The following is a 21,766-nucleotide window of genomic DNA, read 5'->3' as shown; positions in this document are numbered from 1 at the left end:
CGCCGGGGCCCAGAGCGCCGCTCGCAGCGGGTAGCGCCTCCAGCGCCTTCCGCGCTCGCTCGGCGGCCGCGGGGCCGCAGGCCGGTCCAGGGAGGCGGGGAGGGCGGCGCCCACGCGTCCGCCGCCCGGCAGGCAGGATGAGCATCGAGATCCCCGCGGGACTGACGGAGCTGCTGCAGGGCTTCACGGTGGAGGTGCTCAGGCACCAGCCGGCGGACCTGCTGGAGTTCGCGCTGCAGCACTTCACGCGCCTGCAGCAGGAGAACGAGCGCAAAGGCGCCGCGCGCTTCGGCCATGAGGGCAGGACCTGGGGGGACGCGGGCGCCGCCGCCGGGGGCGGCACCCCCAGTAAGGGGGTCAACTTCGCCGAGGAGCCCATGCACACCGACTCCGAGAACGGGGAGGAGGAGGAGGCGGCCGCGGACGCCGGGGCGTTCAACGGTGAGGACCCGACCCCCTGCGCGCCCCCGCCTGCCCGCGCGGTTCCCCCTTTGCTCTCGAATCCCGCAGTTTTGCGCGCCCGCCTCTCCCCCCATTCGCCACCTTCCCTACCTTCCCATGTCGCCCACCCCCTCAGCATCCATTTCTGTCTCTCCCACTCGCCCACCTTCCTAGTCTGCTTTCGTGTCGTGCCCTCCCCCTCTTCCCCTCCTCTGGAGGTGGGGCGCTGAAAGGTTACGGCTCTCTGTCCAGGTGCCCCCTCTCGTCCTGGGCTCGCGGGCAGAGGACGGCCGGTGTGGGGTGGGCATCTGAAAGACAACTTTCACTGTGGTTGGAGAGATTTCGCTGGGCGGATACCATTGTGCGTAAAGGATACTGGCCCACTTGGCATCCTCTTGCAGCCCTTGTATTTATTAATGGAGTGTCCAAAGAGAAAGGGCGAAGGGTATTTAATTGGATTGGCTTTGCTGTCGTTAGGACTGCATTTTCAGTAGAAGGGGCATGAAATGGACTCACTGGGGCAGAACAAAATTTATGGTAATAACTTTGAGATTCTTGGAAACAGAGCAATCTATTATCTTCCAATTTACCAATACTGCGTCGTGTTATTTTTGGACACACAACAAAGGATCCTGTTTAGCCTGCCACTCATGGGGTCTTTGGAATGAGGAAACGGGCTAATAGATTGCTTTTTATTTAAAACAAATATTCAACGATTTGATGCCTTTTTTTTTTTTTTTTAAGCATGCGAAAAACACTGTGGGAAGTTCTGAAAGCTTGTTGGTTGTCTTTAGAAAGAAAAGTCAGTGAGTAATTGTAAGGACTCTGCCAGACACAAGCTAGAAAGAATGAATGGGAAAGAAAAAGGAATTTTCTCAAATAGCTGCTCCTGGCAAGTCCCACCCCTTTTGCTTACAACCCTCTTTCCCTAACACACACTGACACACACGCACAGTTACAGCCTCCTGTATTTACACGACATGCCTAAAGCCCATCTTTATGGCATCCCAAGCTAAAATACCACGGTGTGCAAGTGTTTTCTCTTTGTGGTGGAAGACAAACAAGCATTTCAGCATTGCACCAGTCTGTATTTATTTACACTGCTTGTGGTTTGTGTGTCTGCAGTGCATTCCATATAATGAAAACGTTTTAAAGTGTCATTTCCTTAAGTATGTTCCTAGGAAGGGTTTTCTTTGCAAATTTGTCCAAATGTGTTTTAGAATTAATGTATTTTTAGCTTGCCCGAAACAATCACAAAATCCCTGGACATCAGTGATCTATGAAGATAAAAAGGAAAATTGTTACTTTAAAAATCTTAATTTGGGACTTTTTAGTGTTTCCAGGGATAAGATGATCATAGTCTTAATTGTTCTTTTTGCACAAGAATTTAATCAAATGCTTTCCTTGTCAGAACTAAGAAAAAGGGAAAAGAAGATATATTTTGAATAGAGGGGAAGGAGAAGCCAATAATGGATGACACAGAAAAGGCAGAAGCATCTAATACTTCTTTTATGCTCCTGGCACATGTATGCACACACATGTACATGCACTTGCACGCACACAAAGGAAAAAAGACTCGTTTCCCAGGTTGGAGGAAACTAGGAACTAAGGTGGGGTGGTAAAAAATCTATATATGTTTGGTATAATTTATTGTTAGTGTAACTAACATATTTTCTTCGTAGTACAACGCTTTTGAAGTACTTTGCATTGATGATTCCGTTTTCTCCTTACAACAATGTAGACTGTACACAAAACAGATTTTATTTCCATTTTGTAATGAATAAGCCATTAACTTCTAAACAGCAAGGATCGTTTTATATGGTTTTATGTTCTCTAAGGCACCTTTATTGTAAAAATTACTCTGTGAGTTTTAATGAATATTCATTAACCAGTTGCTCTATTTATTTCCCACCCCTACCCACAAGGACTTTAAAACTTTCCAACTACAATCAAATACAATTTGATCATTATCTGATGCACAGATATGTATTTGTATAACAGAAACTTTGGCAGTGGCACTTCCCTCTATTAGGTGCATTAGAAAATATCTACTAGAGTATCTCCTATTTTAATTAATTCTCTCTTATTGTGACTGTTTTTTAAGTATGTAAATTGTGTTGAGACCTGCAGTTTAAAAAAATATATAGGCTACGAGGGGTTGACAAACATTTTTATAAAGGGCTAGGCAGTAAATATTTTAGGTTCTGTGAGCACCATATGGTCTCCATCGAATATTCTTTTTTTTAACATTCCAAACACATATTTCCTCTGGAAGTTGGGGTTGTACAGAATTGGTCACAGACCAAGGTCATAGTTTGCTGGCCCCTGGCTGGGGGGGGGGGAGTCAAAATAGTGCTGTTGGAAAAACAAAAACAAAAAATACAAGTGAGCCTATCAGTTTAATGTTTAGGTGCAAAAATGGCCAAAATATAACAAAATATAAAAACATCCCATACTGGGTGATTCTCTTAGCATAGCGTAGTAAAGAGTTAAGTAGTAGACAGCATGTCTTCATTTACTGTGACCCAGCACAAAACCAACTGGCCACGAATTTCTAAAATTTTAGTATGCATCTCAAGAAAGTTTGATTCAGAAATGAATATTACCTGGCACTGCTCTTAGAGAACTTTTTTGAATAGGTTGGGGAGGTGGGACATGGGGTCTTTTTTTTTTTTTTTAAACAGACATCCCAGACGTTCGTAGTTCGCTGACCACACTGTGAGAAACATTGATCAACAGATAGTGATTATAATGTCTTTATCTTATCAACATCTAAGACAGGTGGCCACCGTTTATTGACATTGGCTGTGTGCTAGGCATTATCTAAATGCTCTGATTCATTATCCTGGTTGTATGAGGTCTGAGGCTGTCACTTGTCCGGTGTTTCACTGCTAGTGTGCTCCAAAACCAGGACTGAAACACAGGTGGGCCTGGCTCCATCCTCTCCTCTTAACTCTGGAAGGGGCTGGGGCCGGCATCACTTGAGCATCCCTTTTGTGTCAAACTCTTCGTAAGACCCTTGATGTGTTTTATCTATAAGGCTTTGAAAAATGAACTTGTCCAGGATTACACACAGGACTAGTAAGTAGCAGAGCCTGGTTTCCTACTTACATCTATCTGACCCAAGACCATCAGAGAGTTCATCCTAAATGAAACTTGTCCAATGGACTGACTCACAGATCGGGTTTTCCTGGTTATTTTTCCAGTAATGGTGATGAATTTGAATGGTATGGTTCGTACCCACTCTTATGAATCCCTTTAAGACAAGTGTTGGTATTTATGGGAAGTTGGACCAATTTTTGACCATGAGACTGGTGCTCATTTGACTCACTTGAGATCAAGCATGTGACCTTGACTTCATTGTGGTGGTGGAATCAAATAAGTGAGCCAGGGTCTGGTAGTATGACCATTGATAGCACTGGGCCAAGTGGTCAGATGGCTGAAGGTGGTCTTTACTTCCTTCCTGTCTTTCCAAAGAATCTCTTTCTCTGCTGGTAGCTGTCCCATTTCTGTCCTGTTTTTTAATTTTATTACTTCTGTTCCTTTCAGTTTGGTATCAATTCTGATTAAAAGGGGAGATTTTGGGTGTTGGAATGATAATGGCATATGGTAATAACCCTTGGAGGGAACTCTTGAAGTTTTGAAAGAAGCTATAGTGGAGACTGCCTCCCTCTTCCCCATCCAAGGGAAAGCAAATAAAGCATGACATGTTGCTTCTGAAAGGGTAGTGTCCCCAGGCTTAGAATATATTAAAACAGTTAATAGCAGGCCAGAGAGTTGGATCAGTACTAATGTGGAGTGGAATCTGTGGTAATTAATGGTTTCATGCAGGCATCATTGTGAGATCTTGTGTTGCTCAATAATTTCTTCAGTGAAATTGCTGAAATTATAAAATGAAGTAAATTAAATTCCAGTTTACCCCTATAAATTGACAAGTGGTCAGAAAAAAATTAAATTACATTTGGGTACATGAAAGAGCAATCAAACTGGAAGAAAAATAAACTATTGTGTATAAAATACAGAAGAACTAATTTTCCATGTTGTGGAAGAAGAATCTAGAGTTCAAGGTGGATACGTCAGAAATTTAGACTATCTTATAAAGCAAGCATGTCAAGATATATAAATAGAAATTCACCATGTACAAAGTATGACTTAATCCTCTTAACTCTGACCTATGTCAAACCTTTGTTGGAGATTCGTATCTACCTATGATTTTTTTACAGTTTAAAGGGAATATGGGGAATTTATGAGAGATCCTTAAAATCACACAAAACATCAGAAATTTGGAGCTCGTGGTGGTGACGGGGAAATTAAGAGGACAGATTTATTTCATGAGAAGAAGTGGTTGCTTAAGGAGCGTTTGGAAGCATAGTCACGTGTCTAAGAAGTTTTCTTAGAGGATTATGAGCAAATATTTATCTCTGTATCTGCTGCAGAATAGGAAGAACTAAGCTTCATTGTAACTTGAAGAATAGAGCTCAGACGTGCAGCTGTCTGAAGTGGTTTATGTGGTCTTCCTGAAATGAGTTGGCAGAAGGGATCAGGGCAATAGATATATTGGCTCCCTAAGAGTCTGCTATGAAAATGTTCTTCACCGTGCTCAAACTGGGAGTACAAAACACTTTTCCCGATTGACTTCTTGGTCTAACTGATAGCAGGAACTTGTAGAGAGTAGTCATAGCTTTAATGACTTGCTCCTTTGGCTGATTTATTAGGCTCCCTTTTTATCTCTGCGTTCTTAAGAACCTGCTCTCTCTGTGGCTACTGGAGATGATCAAGACACAAAGTAGCCAATTGTGAGCTCTTCAGTACATTTCATTGGTTTGAAAATATTCACGAAAGCCAGACAGCATTTTTCCCTTCACCTATGAAGCGCTGTGCTGGTCATATTGACGTTTATCATACTAATAGTCCTTACCTCATGAGGTTGTTAGAGGGTAAATGGATTAATATTTATAAGGACCTCAGGACCTGTGCACATAGCGAGCATTGTTTCTGTGTAAGACAAATGATCTCATTAACATGAAATCTTTCAGAAGTGTAAACTTCTTGCAGAATAGCAATTTCATTTGTTATTTTGTGGAAATGAATCTAGTGTTTGCATTTTTTAGAGAAATGAAGTAGGAAATGAGCTTATGTGGCATTTCCCACTTAGGATTTAATGTGAAGTTATGTTGCACAGTAATAAAACCCACATCCTTTCAGCTCATAATTTGTAGCTAAGAGCTGCAGAATTTTATAATTAATGAGACTTTATGGTCTTTGGCTATTAGAAATTTACATGGTAAGTTTTAAATTTATATGGTAGTTTTGAATCCTCCTGAAATGGGAATCACATCATTCAAGACAATGGCTAAAATATTGAAGCCATTATTTTAGTTATGAGCATAAAGCAATGATAGAGAAGATTTTAAAAATATTTTGAATTTAGATGGTAGTTGTGGTTTTCAAAGTAGAGCAGTGAAGAACATTATTTATTTTAATAGTAGTATTAAGTGAATACTTTAGGGAAATCAAAGGACTTGAAATAGTGCCCTTTCTCAAACTCTTACCCATCTGTTAACTTTAGGCTTAGAAGAGGGAGGAAGAGAGGTGTAAAATCAGTTGGGACTTGTGGAAGGTTCTTCGACTAATTTATACTTTGGAGAGAGCATAGAATGAAAACACCTGAACAAAAAGTGAAGGATACTTTAATTTGTCTACTTGTCTTAAAAATCAAACTATTCAGCCATTGTTTAATGTAAGACAGTTATAAGATTCCATTTGAGGTTGCATGTACAGTGATGTGCTGTGTCTGGGTGGGATGGAGTAAATATTTAATGGTTATTATTGTTGCAAACCCCATTCCATGGGTTCCAGTAAATTTCCAGCTGTCAAGATTTTGTTCCTAGCTGTCTCAAGAAAAGCAAATGTGTTTCTTTTTCAACTGTGTAAATACCAACAAGAGACCTTTGAATTCCTCAGTGAGAAGCTTATTTGTGACCCATTAAGGAAGACATTTAATGAGAGCAGTAGCAATTAGCGAAAAGCCTGTAGTGGAGTCTGGGATTCAGTGACGGAGTTTGACCGCAGGGTCTACCTGAGTAGTGCCTGTGCTCTGGATACCAGCAAGGGGCTGGGACCTGGGGTGGCCTGTTAGCAGAAGGAATGTATGAAAGGTGAAGGTAGAATGCTGTGCTCATTCACTCACTCATTTACTCACTGCAGAAATATTGATTGAGTGCCAACTCCTTCCCTTTTTTCTTTTTCCTTTTTTTAAAGAAAAAAAGAAATTATTCTCTTAAGTTTACCATCTCTGGACTTGAGAAACAATCCTTTTGTCAGATACTGCCTTCTAGAAAGCGTGTGTAATCTATTTCATTTAACAGTTGGGGTAGCTGAGAGCCAGAGAAGTCCTTGCCCCAATTTAGTTGATTTGGGTCTTCTTTGTTCCTAGAACTATCACATATATAAATTCTTTCTGTCTTCCATCAAGGTGGTAGTTAAGGTTTAAAAACCTAGGCTAACGAGAAGTCCTTTTGTACTCTTACCTTCAGAATTACTGATTTTTTGTTCTTTGATTTTTTTTTTCATTGCAGTAAAATTTAATAAGAGACTTTATTTTTATGTCAATTGCTTAAGGACAGACAATGGGAAAAAAAACAGAGTATAGGGATTTTTCTGAGTGGGATGAATTATCACTATGTTCTTGGTCCTATTCTTATAGTCCTTTCAGTTTTATCCATATCATTTAGGTATGGTCGAAATAGATAAAAAAAAACCCGTATAAAAATCTCACAATGATGCTGATCACTATCTTTATTTTATGGGAGCGAGTTTTGTGTTTCGGAAATTCAAAATGACTCAGACTGTTCCATTATGTAATTATTTTGTGGAAAGAATTTGAGCTAAATTTTTTAGGTCATGGCTTATATGAAAACAAAACAATCTAAAAAAAATCAGAACTATAAACACAGTTGGTGTAACATTTATAAATGTTTCAGCAATAGGCACTGCCATGTGTAACTTAATATGTTTGGAAACTTAAAAAAAAAATCATTCCAGTTGCTGCTGTTTAAAAATGTTTTTGCATTTAAAAAAAAAGACAAAAGGTCAAAATATAAACACATGTTCCACATAAAAGTGAAGCCAAGAAGATATACTGTATACAGTTATTCCCGTATCCGTTTGGCTAGGGCCTGACATTGTTTAATTTACATTAGCTGTTCCAAGACAAAATAGTTCATGGGAGTGATATTGAGGGAATTTTTTTTTAATATAAAAAAGAAGGCAAAAAGCTTCCATGTGTTTAAATACATTTCAGTTGGACCTAAAAAGCATCTTTCCAGAAGGTGAAACTGAATTAAAACATGACTCAGCTGTTTCCTTTCAGTTACTATAGAAAGCTAATGTTTGTTAAATGATGTTGCTTTTATTTAATAATAATTGTTAACATTTTGGGCGGCTTAAGTGCCAGACCCTGAACAAGGCCATTTATACATGTACCATTTAGCCCTTCCCAACTGAGTGATGTAGTCAGGATTTGAACCTGGAGTTCAGAGCTCATCTCCTTAATATGGTACACTTCATTTTCAGTAACTCTTACAGCAGGAACATGGTTGAAAAGAACCGCATATCAAAAAGTAAGCTCTCTACTTTTGCCTCTAAAAATTTAGGGTCTAGCCAAGTACTGATCTGTCCCTTTTACAATTTGTTTTCTTTGTTTTACTCAGATTAGCACTTCATATGCTTTAGAAACTTGATAAAGTATTTATTTTTAGAAATGAACACTTGATATACTGAGCTGTTTAATTCTCAGAACTTTTGAATTATGTACCCTCGCTAGCAGAAGGTATTTGAGTATGCACTCCCAATGTATGTCTTTATAAATGTCATACATGGACCATTATATATATTAGCTTATTTTGTATATGATAAGGCAAGCACCCCACAATATAAGCTTTGAAAGGAAAAAGTAAAAAATAATTGTAAACAAGTTCTAATTTTTTCCTGTATGGCAAAGATTGCCTTATGCTCTGCCTTGGGTACATGAACCATTTTGGAGACCACAACTTAACTTGATAGTCTCTTAATATGTAAGGTAGCTATGATCAACTTTGCTTTCCTGATTTAAGTTCCTAGATTATAAAGGACCTGCAGGCAGGTAGGGTCGTGTGTGTGTGTGTGTGTGTGTGTGTGTGAATAGACATTCATTAGATAAGTTAATTGTTTGATTCACAGAAGTTGGCAGAATGAAGAGGAAAATCCTATTTTATAAAGAGGAAATAAGGTAAGATCCAAGCCTGGATCTTTTAAACCTGTATTCCTATCCACATCTCAAAGTGCAGCCTAGATTGTAGAGTACTTGTGCCCTTGGTGCAAATTTTGGGGATGTGACAAAGAGAATCCTATCATATTATAGGTGTTCAGTTAAGAATCACTAAATTGTGGAAATGCCAATCAGAATTAGAAGAAAATCAAAGTTTAAACAATTTAAAGAAATGCAGTTTCATAGAGTGTCTCGGGAGGGATAGCTCTGAAGATAGTAGTTGGTCAGGAGGGAGACTTCTCAAGATCACCTTTTTGGTGACTTTTGAAAAAATGTTTATGATATACTTGTATTACCTATTAAATAAATTTTAACTATAAAAAGGCATGAAAGAAAGGCAAGTCTTTCATAGATATCCGTTAAGCAGTAAATAAAACGCAGCCTTTAGAGGCACGCGATAAGGTGCACAATAGATGTATTTGTCACACATAGTCTCGTGTGAGTTATTTTCTTGGTTCTTAGTGACCAGTCCTCTCTCCTTAACTTTCTGCCACACTGCACTCTTTGTCCAGTGGTTAACCTTCATTTCACCCTACCAGTACTTTTCGCAAGATTCCCTGGTTGGCGCTAATGCTATCAGTATGGCAGGATGAGTGTGCCATACATCAGTGTAAGCTTTGCAGGCGTGAGGTGTCCTCTCCACAGGCAGGCAGGGATATGTAGGCACATGCTCTTTGCCTCCGAAGCTTTCCTGCCACAGTAGGGGCTCCAGTGTATCTTAAATTAACCTCAGTTGAGTACTAAATGTGTAATAATAGCAAATGTCCATAAATGTATATTTCTGAAGTGGTTGAAACCTTCTGAAGGCATGGGAACATTTAAAATAGTCTCCTAACAATCCATTACTTTAATGTATTTTAAAATGTTTCCATGAAATGGAAATACCTTAGCCTATCTTCAGTTTCATAGATTGACATTCATTATATTAAAGACGAAGCTTTATCATATATTGGCCCGATATTTGGTCATTCTGCAAAATGCAAAAGAACACAGGCACAGCAGCTTGTCTTGCCGGTAAGGATTTCTAATACAATGTTTCTTGTTCTTTTAAAGATTTATTTTATTTTATTTCAGAGAAAGAGAAAGAGCGGGGTTGGGGGAGAGGCGGAGGGAAAGAATCTCAAGCTGACTCCCCGCTGAGCAGGGCGCTCCATCTCAGGACCCTGAGATCATGACCTGAGCCGAAATCAAGAGGGGGCCACTTAACCCACTGAGCCACCCAGGTGCCCCTCTAATAGAATGTTTCTCATCGAGGACACATTCTGACCCACCCAAACTTCCATGTCACTGCTTCTGCTTTATATGAGCCCCATGCCAAATCTGAATCTTGTCAGTGACCCTCAACCTGCTTTGTCCTTTTTTTTTTTTTAAATCTCTCCGCCTCTCGTCATCATTCCTATCGCCGCTATTGCATGAATCCTGCCCACCCTCCAAGGCTCACTTGCCCTTTGACTTTGCCTCCCACCCCAGCACATACCTCCCCTGTCTTTGAGATTCAGATTGCCGGGTCTGCCTGCTTACCAGCTGTCTCCACTAACACGCTCCAGATAATTTTGTCCTAAACTGAAAATGTGATCTTCTGCCTCAGTCCCATCCTGTACCACCGTGTCATTCTCTTTTTTTCTTTTCCTCCACTAATGTAAGAAACACCGTCAGTAGAGCCCCTTGTACTCTGCCTCACATTTGTTCAACCCAGTAGTTTATGGAAAACAAATAGATTGCATTTAGTTGCTGAAAATTTAAAGAAGTGACATGAAAAATCAGAAACAATGGAAACTTAAAAATAGGACTGACTTTGGCACAGATTCTGGATTTGAATCCTGGCTCTGCCATTAATCACTTTTGGCACCTTGAGCAAGTTCTGTTGCTCTTTGTGTCTCAGTTTCCTCCTCCATGAAATGGGAATAATGATAGTACCTACCAGGGAGGGTTGTTGTAAGAATTAAATGGGGTAACAGTGTTTGGCATATACTAAGCATTACATATAGGTTTGTTAAAGTGAGGGGGAAAGAGTGAAAGAGAGAGCAGGCAAGCTTTAGAAGTCAGTGAGAACACGACACTTTTGAAAAATGAAGTTTTGTTTTTTTTTTTTTTTAAAGATTTTTTATTTATTTGACAGAGATAGAGACAGCCAGCGAGAGAGGGAACACAAGCAGGGGGAGTGGGAGAGGGAGAAGCAGGCTCATAGAGGAGGAGCCTGACGTGGGGCTCGATCCCATAACGCCGGGATCACGCCCTGAGCCGAAGGCAGATGCTTAACCACTGTGCCACTCAGGCGCCCCTGAAAAATGAAGTTTGATTGAAAACGTATGAATCTAGAGATTGCTTTCAAGGCAGTATCGTGATGGTCCTTTTTAAAAAAAAGTTATTAATGAAAAGTATGAAAGTAAAGTCTAGATCATTTAGCTAAGTGTTTCAGACTTTAACAAGCCCATGCTCCTTTAAATCTCAAGCCCTTCTTGAATTCCATTTGAAATGCAAGGTAAATAGTCCGACTTAAAAAAAAAAATTTAAAAAAGCAATGGCATAAAGCTTCGCTCTGTTTTCACTCCATCCCCTCCCTTGGGAATCCACGTTTAACTGGCAGAATAAATTCGTGTGTGCAGAAGCTCCCATGTTTATGGTTTCATTTAAGTTTTTACAAGTCATTTTAAAACATCCTAGGAAAATATAGGTAGGAGTATTGAAAATAGCCACTTTATTTAAATGAGGCAGATGCTTATAGTAAAAATATGAATATGTGCCTGAAATATAAATTAATTGGAAAAAAATAGTTGTATTAAATTGACAGCTTGTTGCCATTTCCTCATGTCATAATATTTGTGAAAGTAAGCTCATGGTGGGACAGATTTCTACCTCCAGAAGTTTTACATTACAATGTGGTTTTATGCTGAAAACCCAGAATTCTCTACCTCCTCCACTACATATTGCTATCTGTATATATTTTTAGAAGGAAAAAAAGACTGTCCCTTTGGATACCTTTATTTCTCCATGGAGTTGTTCACAGGGCTTTGATTTCTTATTTGACTATCACTAATGACAATGTATCAACAAGGCAATATTAGGACTTTTGACTCATAATAAGTTTTCAAATGTATTCCTTGTAATCCCTTGAAAACAATCCAGAAGGTATTTCAGTGTTTGAATTCTAACAAAAACTTATTTGTAAAAAGAGCGTTTTGTGAAAAATATTTTAAGAGTATGTTTAGCATGAAAAGGTACAAAGTTTCAGTTAATGCAAGATGAAAGGGTTCTGGAGATCTGTGCAGGATCCTGATGGTAGCTACCGATACCATGTCATATACTTGAAATTTGCTCAGAGGATAGGTGTTAAATCTTGACACACACACACACACACACACACACACACAAGGGTAACTACGTAGAGGTGATGGAAAAGTTATTTAGCTTGACTGGAGTGATCTTTTCAGAACATATATATCAAAACATCAAGTTGTACATCTTAAATATATACAGTTTTTATATGTCAAAGATAATAAAGTTAAAAAACTACAATGTGAATCAATCTGATAGTGTCAGAACACATTTGAGAGATTTTTATCTGCCAACACTAAGTAGAGCAGAACATTTTTTCCTTTTGTTTATTGTGAGATACTTCCACTATACAGAGAGGAACAGAGACTCAGTAAGGAACACTCACGTAAGTGAGTAGCTTTTACAGATTTTAGCTTTTACAGATCTCGTAGCTTTTACAGATTTTAACATTTTACAGGTGAGGTTTTTTCCTTTTACGAAAACATCTCATATGCTTCAGGAGTCCCTGTGTACCCCTCTCTGCTCCCATTCTCTTAACGGTTTTTTCCACAGATGATCAGCACTGTGATAAATTTGGTGTTTATATTTTTCTGAGCATGTTTTGTACTGTTAGTACATAGGCATTTACCCCTAGATTAGAGATAGTGCTATTTTGCGTATTTTCTTTTTTTTTAATGTTTTATTTTAGTCTTTTTGAGAGAGAGAGAATGAGAGACAATGCACACTCACACATGTGCAAGGGTTGGGGAGAGGCAGAGGAAGAGGGAGACAGAGAATCCCAAGCAGGCTCTACGACTGACATGGAGCCCATCTTGGGGCTCGATCTCAAGACCCTGAAATCATGACCTGAGCCGAAATCAAGAGTCAGATGCTTAACTGACTGAGCCACCCAGGCGCCTCTATTTCGCATATTTTTAACGTTTTTAGGAATTGTGTTACTTTTAAAAGTCTCATTCATGTAAATTATAATTTTCCACTTTGTTTTTGAGAGTAGTTTTTGAGATGATGTTCCCTTGATTCATGTAGCTTTAGTTCATTTATTTTAGACTGCTATAGAGTATACCTTTGTATAAATAGAAGCTTTGTCTACTCTCCGATAAATACTTAGTGTATTTCCAGTTTGTTGGAAACAAATTACAGTTCTGTAGCGAACATTGTCTCTGTGTGTGTGTGTGTGTGTGTGTGTGTGTGTGTTATGCACATGTATTAGAATTTTAAAGGTGGTTTTCAAAGTGCGGTCTGGGGACTCCTTGAAGGATCATTCCCCTCCCAATCCTAGACCTTTTCAGGGAGTCTGTGGGATTGAAAACTATAACAACAACAATGTTCTTTGCCTTTTTCCCCTTCTCATTCTGTCATAAGTGGGTATGGTAGAGTTTTTCAGAGGGTACATGATGGATGATATTGTAACACATCCAAAAGTAGAAGCAGATATGAGAACCTAATTTTCTTCCATTATTTTAGATTTGCAAAAATGTAAAACAAAGTCATTCTTTTTACTAAATTTTGCTTGTTTTGGAAAATATATTTTCCCTAAAAATATGTTATTTATAAAACCATGTAATTGTTTTGTCGTTGGTAGCTTTAAATGAAATATTGTTTAAATTTAACAATTTTAATTTCTAATACAATATATATCAATGGATACGACCCATAAAAGCAAATAATTTTTAAGAGTGGACAGAGGTTTTGAGACCATAAAGTTTGCGAACTGCTGCTCCAGGATACATACGTAAGTGTGGAAAGGCTGGTTGTAGGGGGTGCATAGCTGTAACTACGACTCATAGTGTCGTTTTGCTCCGTGAAGTTGTTAAACCAGTTCACATTTTCAGCAGAGTGTAAAAGTTCCTGTTTCTCCACATTCAAGCTAACATTTATTATTATCAGATTTTAACAAGCTTTGCCAATAGGATGGACATTAGATAGAATCTCATCGTGAATTTAATTTGCTTTTTCCTGATCACTAGTAACGCTGAGCATCTTTTTAGGTTCGTTTGACCATGTTCGTAGTTTCTCTTCTGTGGAAAATTGTTTTGTTTTGTGCCATTCTTATCTAACTGATGGTTTCTTCTTACCGATTTGTAGGAGGGTTTCTTTCCTTCTTTCTTTCCTTCCCTCCTTTCTTTCTTTTTCTTTCTTCTTACTAGTATTCTGGTTACTAATCCTTTGTTGGTAACATGCATTGGAAAAGCCTTCTTCTAGTCTTGGGTTGTCTTTTTATTTTGTTTATGGTAATTTTGGTTGAATAGAATTTCTTAATTTTAAGTTTCTTAATTTCTAAATTTTAAGTTGAGTTTCATACTTAAGGTTTTGATCCATTGATAATATATTTCTGTGTATGTTCTGAGATGGAAATTTCATTTTATTTTTTAAAATATGCATCATTTATTGACTTCTTTCCCCACTGATTTTTAAATATCAATTTTCCATATATACTTTGTGAACATACTTAACATCTCTATTCTGTTCTGTTGGTTTTCTATTCTTCATCAGTACCTCTTTACTAATTAAGATTAAAATGACTTCATGTGGTCTTGGTATATGGTAAGGAGGGTAACTCTCACCTTATTTTTTTTTTCAGAATTGTTTATTCATAGGTTTTTATTATTCCATACATCTTTTAGGGTAAGCTTTTTAAATTTTGTGAAAACTTTATTGAGAGTTTTATTGGAATTGTACTTGATTTAAAAACAAATTTGGACAGAAAAGACATTTTAATGATATTGAGTCTTAAACTGTCGATTAACATGATGTATCTCCATTTATTCAGTCTTCCTTTAATTTTCTCCATAAAGGTTTTTCCTATCTTTTCTTAGTTTTATTTCTAAGTAACTTATCATTTTTGTTCTTACAACCAGGATTTTTTCTGTTATATATTCTATTATGTCATTACTGAAAATATATAAAAGGAACTGTTAAGACTCAATACTGAAAAGCTCCGATCAAACTGAGCAAAAGACTTGACTATTCAATGAAAAAAGACATCAGAATGGGCAGTAAGCACATAGGATGGTGCTCGGTATTTGTAGTTATCAAGGATATGAAAGTGAAAACCACAATGAGACACCATTCAGCATGCACAAGAAGGGCTAAGATAAGAAGACATTCCCTAAGTTGTCAAAGATGTGGAGTAACTAGAACTCTCATATATTGCCTGTGAGAGTGTAAAGTGGTACAAACGCTTACAAAACTGTGGGTTTTTATGAAGTTAAACATTTCCCACCTATGACCCAGCAATCCCACTCTAGGCATTTTATTTACTCAAGAGAAATAAACACATATGTTCACAAAAAGGCTTGTATATAAATATTTATAGACACTTTATTCAAAATAACCCAAACTGGAAACTACCCAAATGCCCATCAACAAGAGAATGGGTAAACAAATTGTGATATATTTATGCAATGGAATACCCTCAGCAGTAAAAAAGAACAAACTATTGATCCTCTCAACATCTAGAATGAATGTCACGTTTACATGAAGTTCAAAGAAAGGCAAAGCTAAACTGTGGTGATAGAGATCCTAACAGTAGCTTCCTATGAGATAGTAGGGATTGACTGTGTGAGGGGGCTCCGGGCACCTTCTCAGGATGCTGGAAATGTTTATACCTTTTTTTTTAAGGTTTTATTTTTAAAAATCTTAACACCCAACGTGGGGCTTGAATTTACAACCCTGGGATTAAGAGTTGCACGTTCTACTGACTGAGCCAGCCAGGCAAAAAGTTTATATCTTGATTGGAGTGTTGGTTACATAGATGTATACATTTGTCAAAATCCTTCATATTGCACATTTCATTGTACGTCAAGGTCACCTTGATTTTTTTAAAAAAGTGGAAACGTGGATCTCTTGAAGTCCTCTTATCCACGTTTTAAGTAAAAAGTACCATTGTTTTCTATACTGATTATCTTGTGAGATTTTTCATTATTTCTGTTGGACACTAACATCTGGGTTACATTTTCATCAATACGAGGCATAAATGGGATTGCTTTTGGCTACTTGTACAAAAAGCCAAAGGTTAGTTAAGCTCTGCTGTTTTTAAGTCTATTTTATATTTTCACCCAATACTATATTTTAATTTATAGGTTTTATGGATTTAATACTTGTATGAATATCACTTACATTTGTCTATAAAATTGCTGTCGGGAAGCACCCCTGTCGTATTAATTTCCATTGGCACTATTCATTCAGTATTTGTTGAACCTAATATATTTCAAGCTGTGTTATAGACACTGGGGATACAGTACTGAAGTAGACAGACAAGGAAGGACCCTGGTCTCACAGAGCTTGCACACTGGGGTGGTGTGGGGGGTGGGGGGAGAAAGCTGACAATAAACAGAATACCCTAAATCCCTCGAGACAGTGCTTATAGCTCCGGGAGGAACACTTTTTTTTTTAAGGATTTTATTTACTTATTTGAGAGAGAAAGGGAGCACAAGTTGAGGGTGAGGAAGAGCAGAGGGAGAGGGAGAGGCACACTCCCCGCTGAGCAGGGAGCCTCATGCCACCCGGGGCTCCATCCCAGGACCCTGGTATCCTGACCTGAGCTGAAGGCAGACGCTTAACTGACTGAGCCCCCCAGGCGCCCTGGGAGGAGCTCTTGAGGGGAACTGGAGGGAACTACTTTCAGCTGGGTGTTCACGGAGAGGCTTCGGAGGGGGCATCTGAGCTGAGCTAAGAGTTGCAGGAACATCTTCATTCTGTGAAGTTATGGAGAGGACTTGAATGTAGGTGTTTTCTATAACTGTACCTTTAGGATTAGACCAACCTTAGTCATATCCCCAGACTGTTTTCTTGGTTGGTCTCCATTTCAAAGCCCTTATATTTTTCTTAATTACCTTTTTCTGGGTCTGTTTCGTTGTGACTTTATGGAGTGTGACACTTTGAACTCTGGTAGCTTTGGGCTTTCCTGAGGTTAGTAGTAGTCCAGTCTGGATCGTTCACTCTTACCAACAGACCGTCTGCCTCCACGAATATGCCCTTTGTGCATATCTGACCACGTAGGTTTAGAAGAGACAGTTTCGGGGGCACTTGGGTGGCTCGGTCGGTTGAGCGTCCCACTCTTGATGGCAGCTCAGGTCATGATCTCAGGATGGTGAGATCCGAGACCCGGGTAAGGGTTCCGGCTGGGTGTGGAGCCTGCTGGGGTTTATAATCCTCTTACTCCTCTTCCCCATCCTTGCCTCGATATCACACATGCTCGCTCTTGCTCAAAAAAAAAAAAAAAAAGAAAAAAGAAAAAGAAAAGCTGTTACAGGAGACCGTTTCAATATGCACAGAAGCAGAGATTGAATTTATGTAGTTTTGACAGTGGCCCTTCTTATATCTTACTTCTTTCCTGAACCCATATTTTAGAATCCTGAAAGTACTAGGGATCCTTTCTCTCAGCATTGTTACTACATCCACTCTCTGTGTGGTTCTATAAGTTTAGCAACCTCAGGACTCTCCTAGCTGAAACTATTTTTTTCTGTTCCTTAGAGGGTATTTTGGGTAAAGTTCTCATCGATTAAAAAGTTGAGAATCAAGGTCGTTCATAAGCAAAAGCAAGTAGGTGTGGTTTTTTCCTAGTATAATAATTATACTTTATTGGTATTTTAAAATACCACTTATATTTTGAGGAGTTTGGTTTATGAATAGAAAGAACGAAAATGTGCACCTTTTGAGTGGTCCTGCAAGCTGGTACTTTCTTAAAAACTCAAGTGTCTGTATTTTATCTGACTCTGCCCGGCCTCCAGGCGTGCTCCCCATGTCTAGGTGGGTCGGACACCTGACCTCATGCTGCATAACCAGACAAAGAAGAAGGAAACTGGTTCCCAAAATGCCTGCCTCTCCAACAGTTCTCATCATGTCTGATCACAAGTACTTGGAGGGTGCACGGCTCATAATCTGTGTCTCCTCGGGACCAAGACTGGGAATCTCTGGAGAATACCCCCCCAACTGTGGTTCTGTTCTAGTCCCCCACAACCCCTCTAGGGGCCGAATCCCAGTGGATTCTTGGGCACCATGCATCCATCTGGAAACAAACTCAGAGGCTCACAGGACAGCAGAAACTAGAGTATCTCTGATTACTTACAAAGGTGGTCGAGGCTCATCATCCTTTAGCAAAAAAATATGGAAAATAAATGGTCCTTTTCAGTGTCAGGAATTAAATATGTACAAGAAAGTTTGAAATGGTGCTTGGTAGATTAATGAGCAAAATATTTCAGGTTTTGTTGTTTATTTGCTTTTTTTGCTGTCAGTCTTTTTAAAAAGTTAATTCTTCCTTGGTTCAAGGGTGAAGCTTACTTCTCTTTTAATTTTCGAAACACAAGCATAAGAGAATTTAATTCATTCTGAGCTAAGTGTTTACTGTGTCAAAAATAATTAGCTAACATGGTCTCAATTTACATAATTTCTAGAATCTTTTATTTAGACAGTTAACAGATTCAGAAAGTGTTTACTGCTCGAAAAGGCAGCCGATAGAATAGGGATGCTGATTATTTGGTCGACTCCAAGATTGTTGTGAACAGCTCACTTCAGGGTATAGGAGCACTTCTGCACAAGGTCCATTTCACTGATGTGACTCCGGTGTAGACAAGGTGATTGTGTGCGTGTCTGTGTGTCTGGGTGTGTTTACTGACCAAAGACACAACTCAGCGCTATTACTTCTTTAACTTGGAGCTTCCTAGTATTATGCTCAGAAATGCAAACTGTATGCCCTGCCATCAACCTGGCTTGCTTTTTTGAAGACCAAACTCATTGGATCATGCTTTTTATTGACTGCTTTTGTTTTTGTTTTTTTGTGTTTTTTTTTTGTTTGTTTTGTTTTGTTTGTTTTGTTCTGTTTTTTGGGTGTTTTTGGTGGGCAACAAATCAGAGTTTATTGAGGGATAGTACAAAACTCCTGAAGAGGGACACCTGGGTGGCCCAGTTGGTTAAGTGGCTGCCTTCTCTCAGGTCGTGATCCTGGGGTTATGGGATCGATCGAACCCCACGTGGGGCTCCCTGCTCAGTGGAGAGCCCTCTTCTCCCTCTCCTCTCAGCTTGTGCTCTCTCTCACTGTCTTTCTCCCTCAAATAAATAAATAAATAAATAAATAAAAATCTTTATAAACAGAACAAAACAAAGCTCCTGAAAGGGGGAGGAGACCTGAGGGGGTTGCCCTGACTGCTTTTATTTTTATAGAATTTAAGTTGTTTTAGTTTTCTGTGGAATTTCTGATTTACCTGAATTTTTAGGTTAAGAGGCTTCTTGGCATGGTGTAAGACCTTCTGTCATTGTGCTTGGAGATACGGCTGGACTTGGTCAAGCTCTTCAGGGACAAGGACTCCTACATGTCCAGGTCCCCACATCCACACTCAGGAAAGCAAGTAAAATGACTAGGACGAGGAGACTTGCTCTGTTGACTTCACAGTGTATTGATCCACGCTGCAGGGGTTCACTTAGCGCTGCTTGTCTGCCAGGCGTAAAGAGGTGAGAAGATAAGCAGGTCCTGCTGGTACCAGTGGGAGCTTGAGTCACAGGTGTGGGAAGCTCTTTTCACTGCCAGGAATAGAGAGGCTCATTCAGGTTATGTCACTCCTGGAGCATTTCTCTTGTAAGGATGCTCTGAGATGAAAGAAGGCTTGAATCAGTTATACTTCTGGGTCTCCTGGGAACAGAGGAATTAAGACTAATCTGGTGGAATGTAGTTTGGGAATGGAGGGGATCCCTGGTTTAAACAAGCTGTAGATATTCAGAGGAACACAGGACTCTTGAGTATTCCCCTGGGATGGCATTTGGGAGAAAGTCAAACCTATATAAATATTGCTGTATTCTTCCTTGAGGATTCATGAAGATCTTAGGTGATAGCTCTTAAAAATGTTAGGAGTTTAGTATATATATTTGTTTTTTCAGGCAGATAATACATTTCATATTTTTTTCCTTCTGTATTTTCCTAGTCTCCAGTGGTGTGTGTGTGTGTGTGTGTGTGTGTGTACGTGCGTAAGTAAATACACACAGAATACCCACAGGATAGGAAAATCTGAAGGTGGAAACCGAGAGTCTGGGAAAACTAAATTTGACTTGTCACATTTGAAAACATCATCTGTTAACCTTTGTGTGTGTGTGTGTGTGTGTGTGTGTGTGTTTATACTGCTGTTTATGTAGCATATTTTGAAAGTGGTAATATTAAAATTGATCATATTAGCTCACAATAAATAAACATCAGTCTTTCACATTTGAATAGGAATTTATAGCTTACAGGAACTTTCAAAGATTTTTTTTCTTTTTTTGGTTTTTATGGGTTTTTTTTTTCTTTTCTGAAGTTCTTTTAAAATTCTTTCCTAAAACCCCCCTGAAAGGAGGCAGACAGGTCTGTCTTCTCATATTTTAAAAGTTGAGAATTTAAGTTACCGTGACACCATCCATCCCAGGCCCACTGACTCCAGTGGGTGGCCCTGCCTGTGTGGCACCCTGTCAGGGCTACAGATGTCGGCCTGTCCTTCCTCACCTTGCTCCTGCTCCCCGTCTCTGTCCTTGGTTCCTGAGAGACAGAGTAGCAGGCAGACCGGAGCCAGATATACATGGCTTTCTTCGCAGCAAGGCTTCCCCCCTGAATCTCAGTGTTCGGTAGCTAGACTAAAACAATCTAGAGAAATTGTGGAGGTTACTGTTAGCTTGCCAAAAGTTTACTCAGGGAACACTTGTACTCCATCCCTGCAAGTGGGTATGGAGGGATGTGGATGTAAGGGATGGAGTTCTTGGTAATTGCTGTCTAAACCCGGTATTCACCGGGACGCCTGGGTAGCTCAGTCGCTGAAGTGTCTGCCTTCGGCTTAGGTCATGGTCTCAGGGTCCTGGGATCGAGTCCCGCATTGGGCTGCTTGCTCAGCAGGGAGCCTGCTTCTCCCTCTCCCTCTGCCTGCTGCTCCCTCTGCTTCTACTCTGTCCCTCTCTGTCAAATAAATAAATAACATCTTAAAAAAAAAACAAAACAAAAGCAAAACCCAGGGTTTACCTTGACTACTGCAAACCACTTGCTTGGTGCACCCGGCTCTTTCACTGCCCCATCCCACACCCCATTCACTATTGGGAGGTGGAAACGATAGTCATGTGACAGGTCTACTCACAATTTAAAAATTGAGACAATTTCTAGCAAAAATATAAAAGAGACATAGGGGAAGGTAATTTATAGTCAGTAAAGCGAGGACATTTTTACAGTAAAGCTCAGAGATCTGATTTGCTTTACATCAGTACATCAGCAGGTGTGTACTTCAGTGTGTTCACGGGAGGCATAATGTAGTTATGATTCTCCCTTACATGTGGAATCACTAAGAATATAAAAGCTGCAAATGCCATCCGATCACGTGTGTTGTACTAGCGATTCAAACACCTTAAGTGGCTTTGCAGCAATGACCTGATTTTTTGAAATGATGAATATCTATTAGTAAAATTCCAGACAAAACAAAATACAAAAAGCCCCACAAAATTCCTTTGATTTATGTTGTAGCTGTGCTGTGGAAAATTTAATGTAAAACTGTGTAAAATAACTGTTTATATATAAACACACTTAGGATCCAGGATCTGATGGTTATACACCAGCTTTTTTGCCAACTTGAATGTCCAGATGCCCATTGGGATATTTGAAAGTAGTGCAGGATACAGTAGTGAGATTCAGGACGTCCCAGATGTCACGGGCGTCCTCAGAATTAATTGAGACAATCGAAAAGATTGCCACCACCCCCAACAAAATCAGAATATGCCTTCGAGATGGTGATGGGACTT

The 21,766-nt window shown here is 39.4% G+C and overlaps 1 protein-coding gene across 4 annotated transcripts in view; it reads left to right on the top strand.

Moving 5' to 3' along the window:
- Window positions 1-6: 6 nt before the first annotated feature.
- PRKAR2B (protein kinase cAMP-dependent type II regulatory subunit beta) overlaps window positions 7-21,766 on the top strand; it is a 90,897-nt gene continuing 69,137 nt past the window's right edge. For all 4 annotated transcript variants that reach the window (XR_004627181.1, XR_004627180.1, XM_034666515.1 and 1 more), the window contains exon 1: window positions 7-441. Coding sequence is in view for 2 of the 4 variants with exons in the window: in XM_034666515.1 (XP_034522406.1) it covers window positions 138-441 (304 nt within the window). In the remaining 2 variants the exon portion in view is untranslated. The remainder of the gene's footprint in view (window positions 442-21,766) is intronic.

The sequence above is a fragment of the Ailuropoda melanoleuca genome, chromosome 1 (assembly GCF_002007445.2).
Source record: "Ailuropoda melanoleuca isolate Jingjing chromosome 1, ASM200744v2, whole genome shotgun sequence".
NCBI lineage: Eukaryota > Metazoa > Chordata > Mammalia > Carnivora > Ursidae > Ailuropoda > Ailuropoda melanoleuca.
The sequence above is the reverse complement of the archived record's forward strand: the minus strand, read 5'-3'. Positions and strand labels throughout refer to the sequence as shown.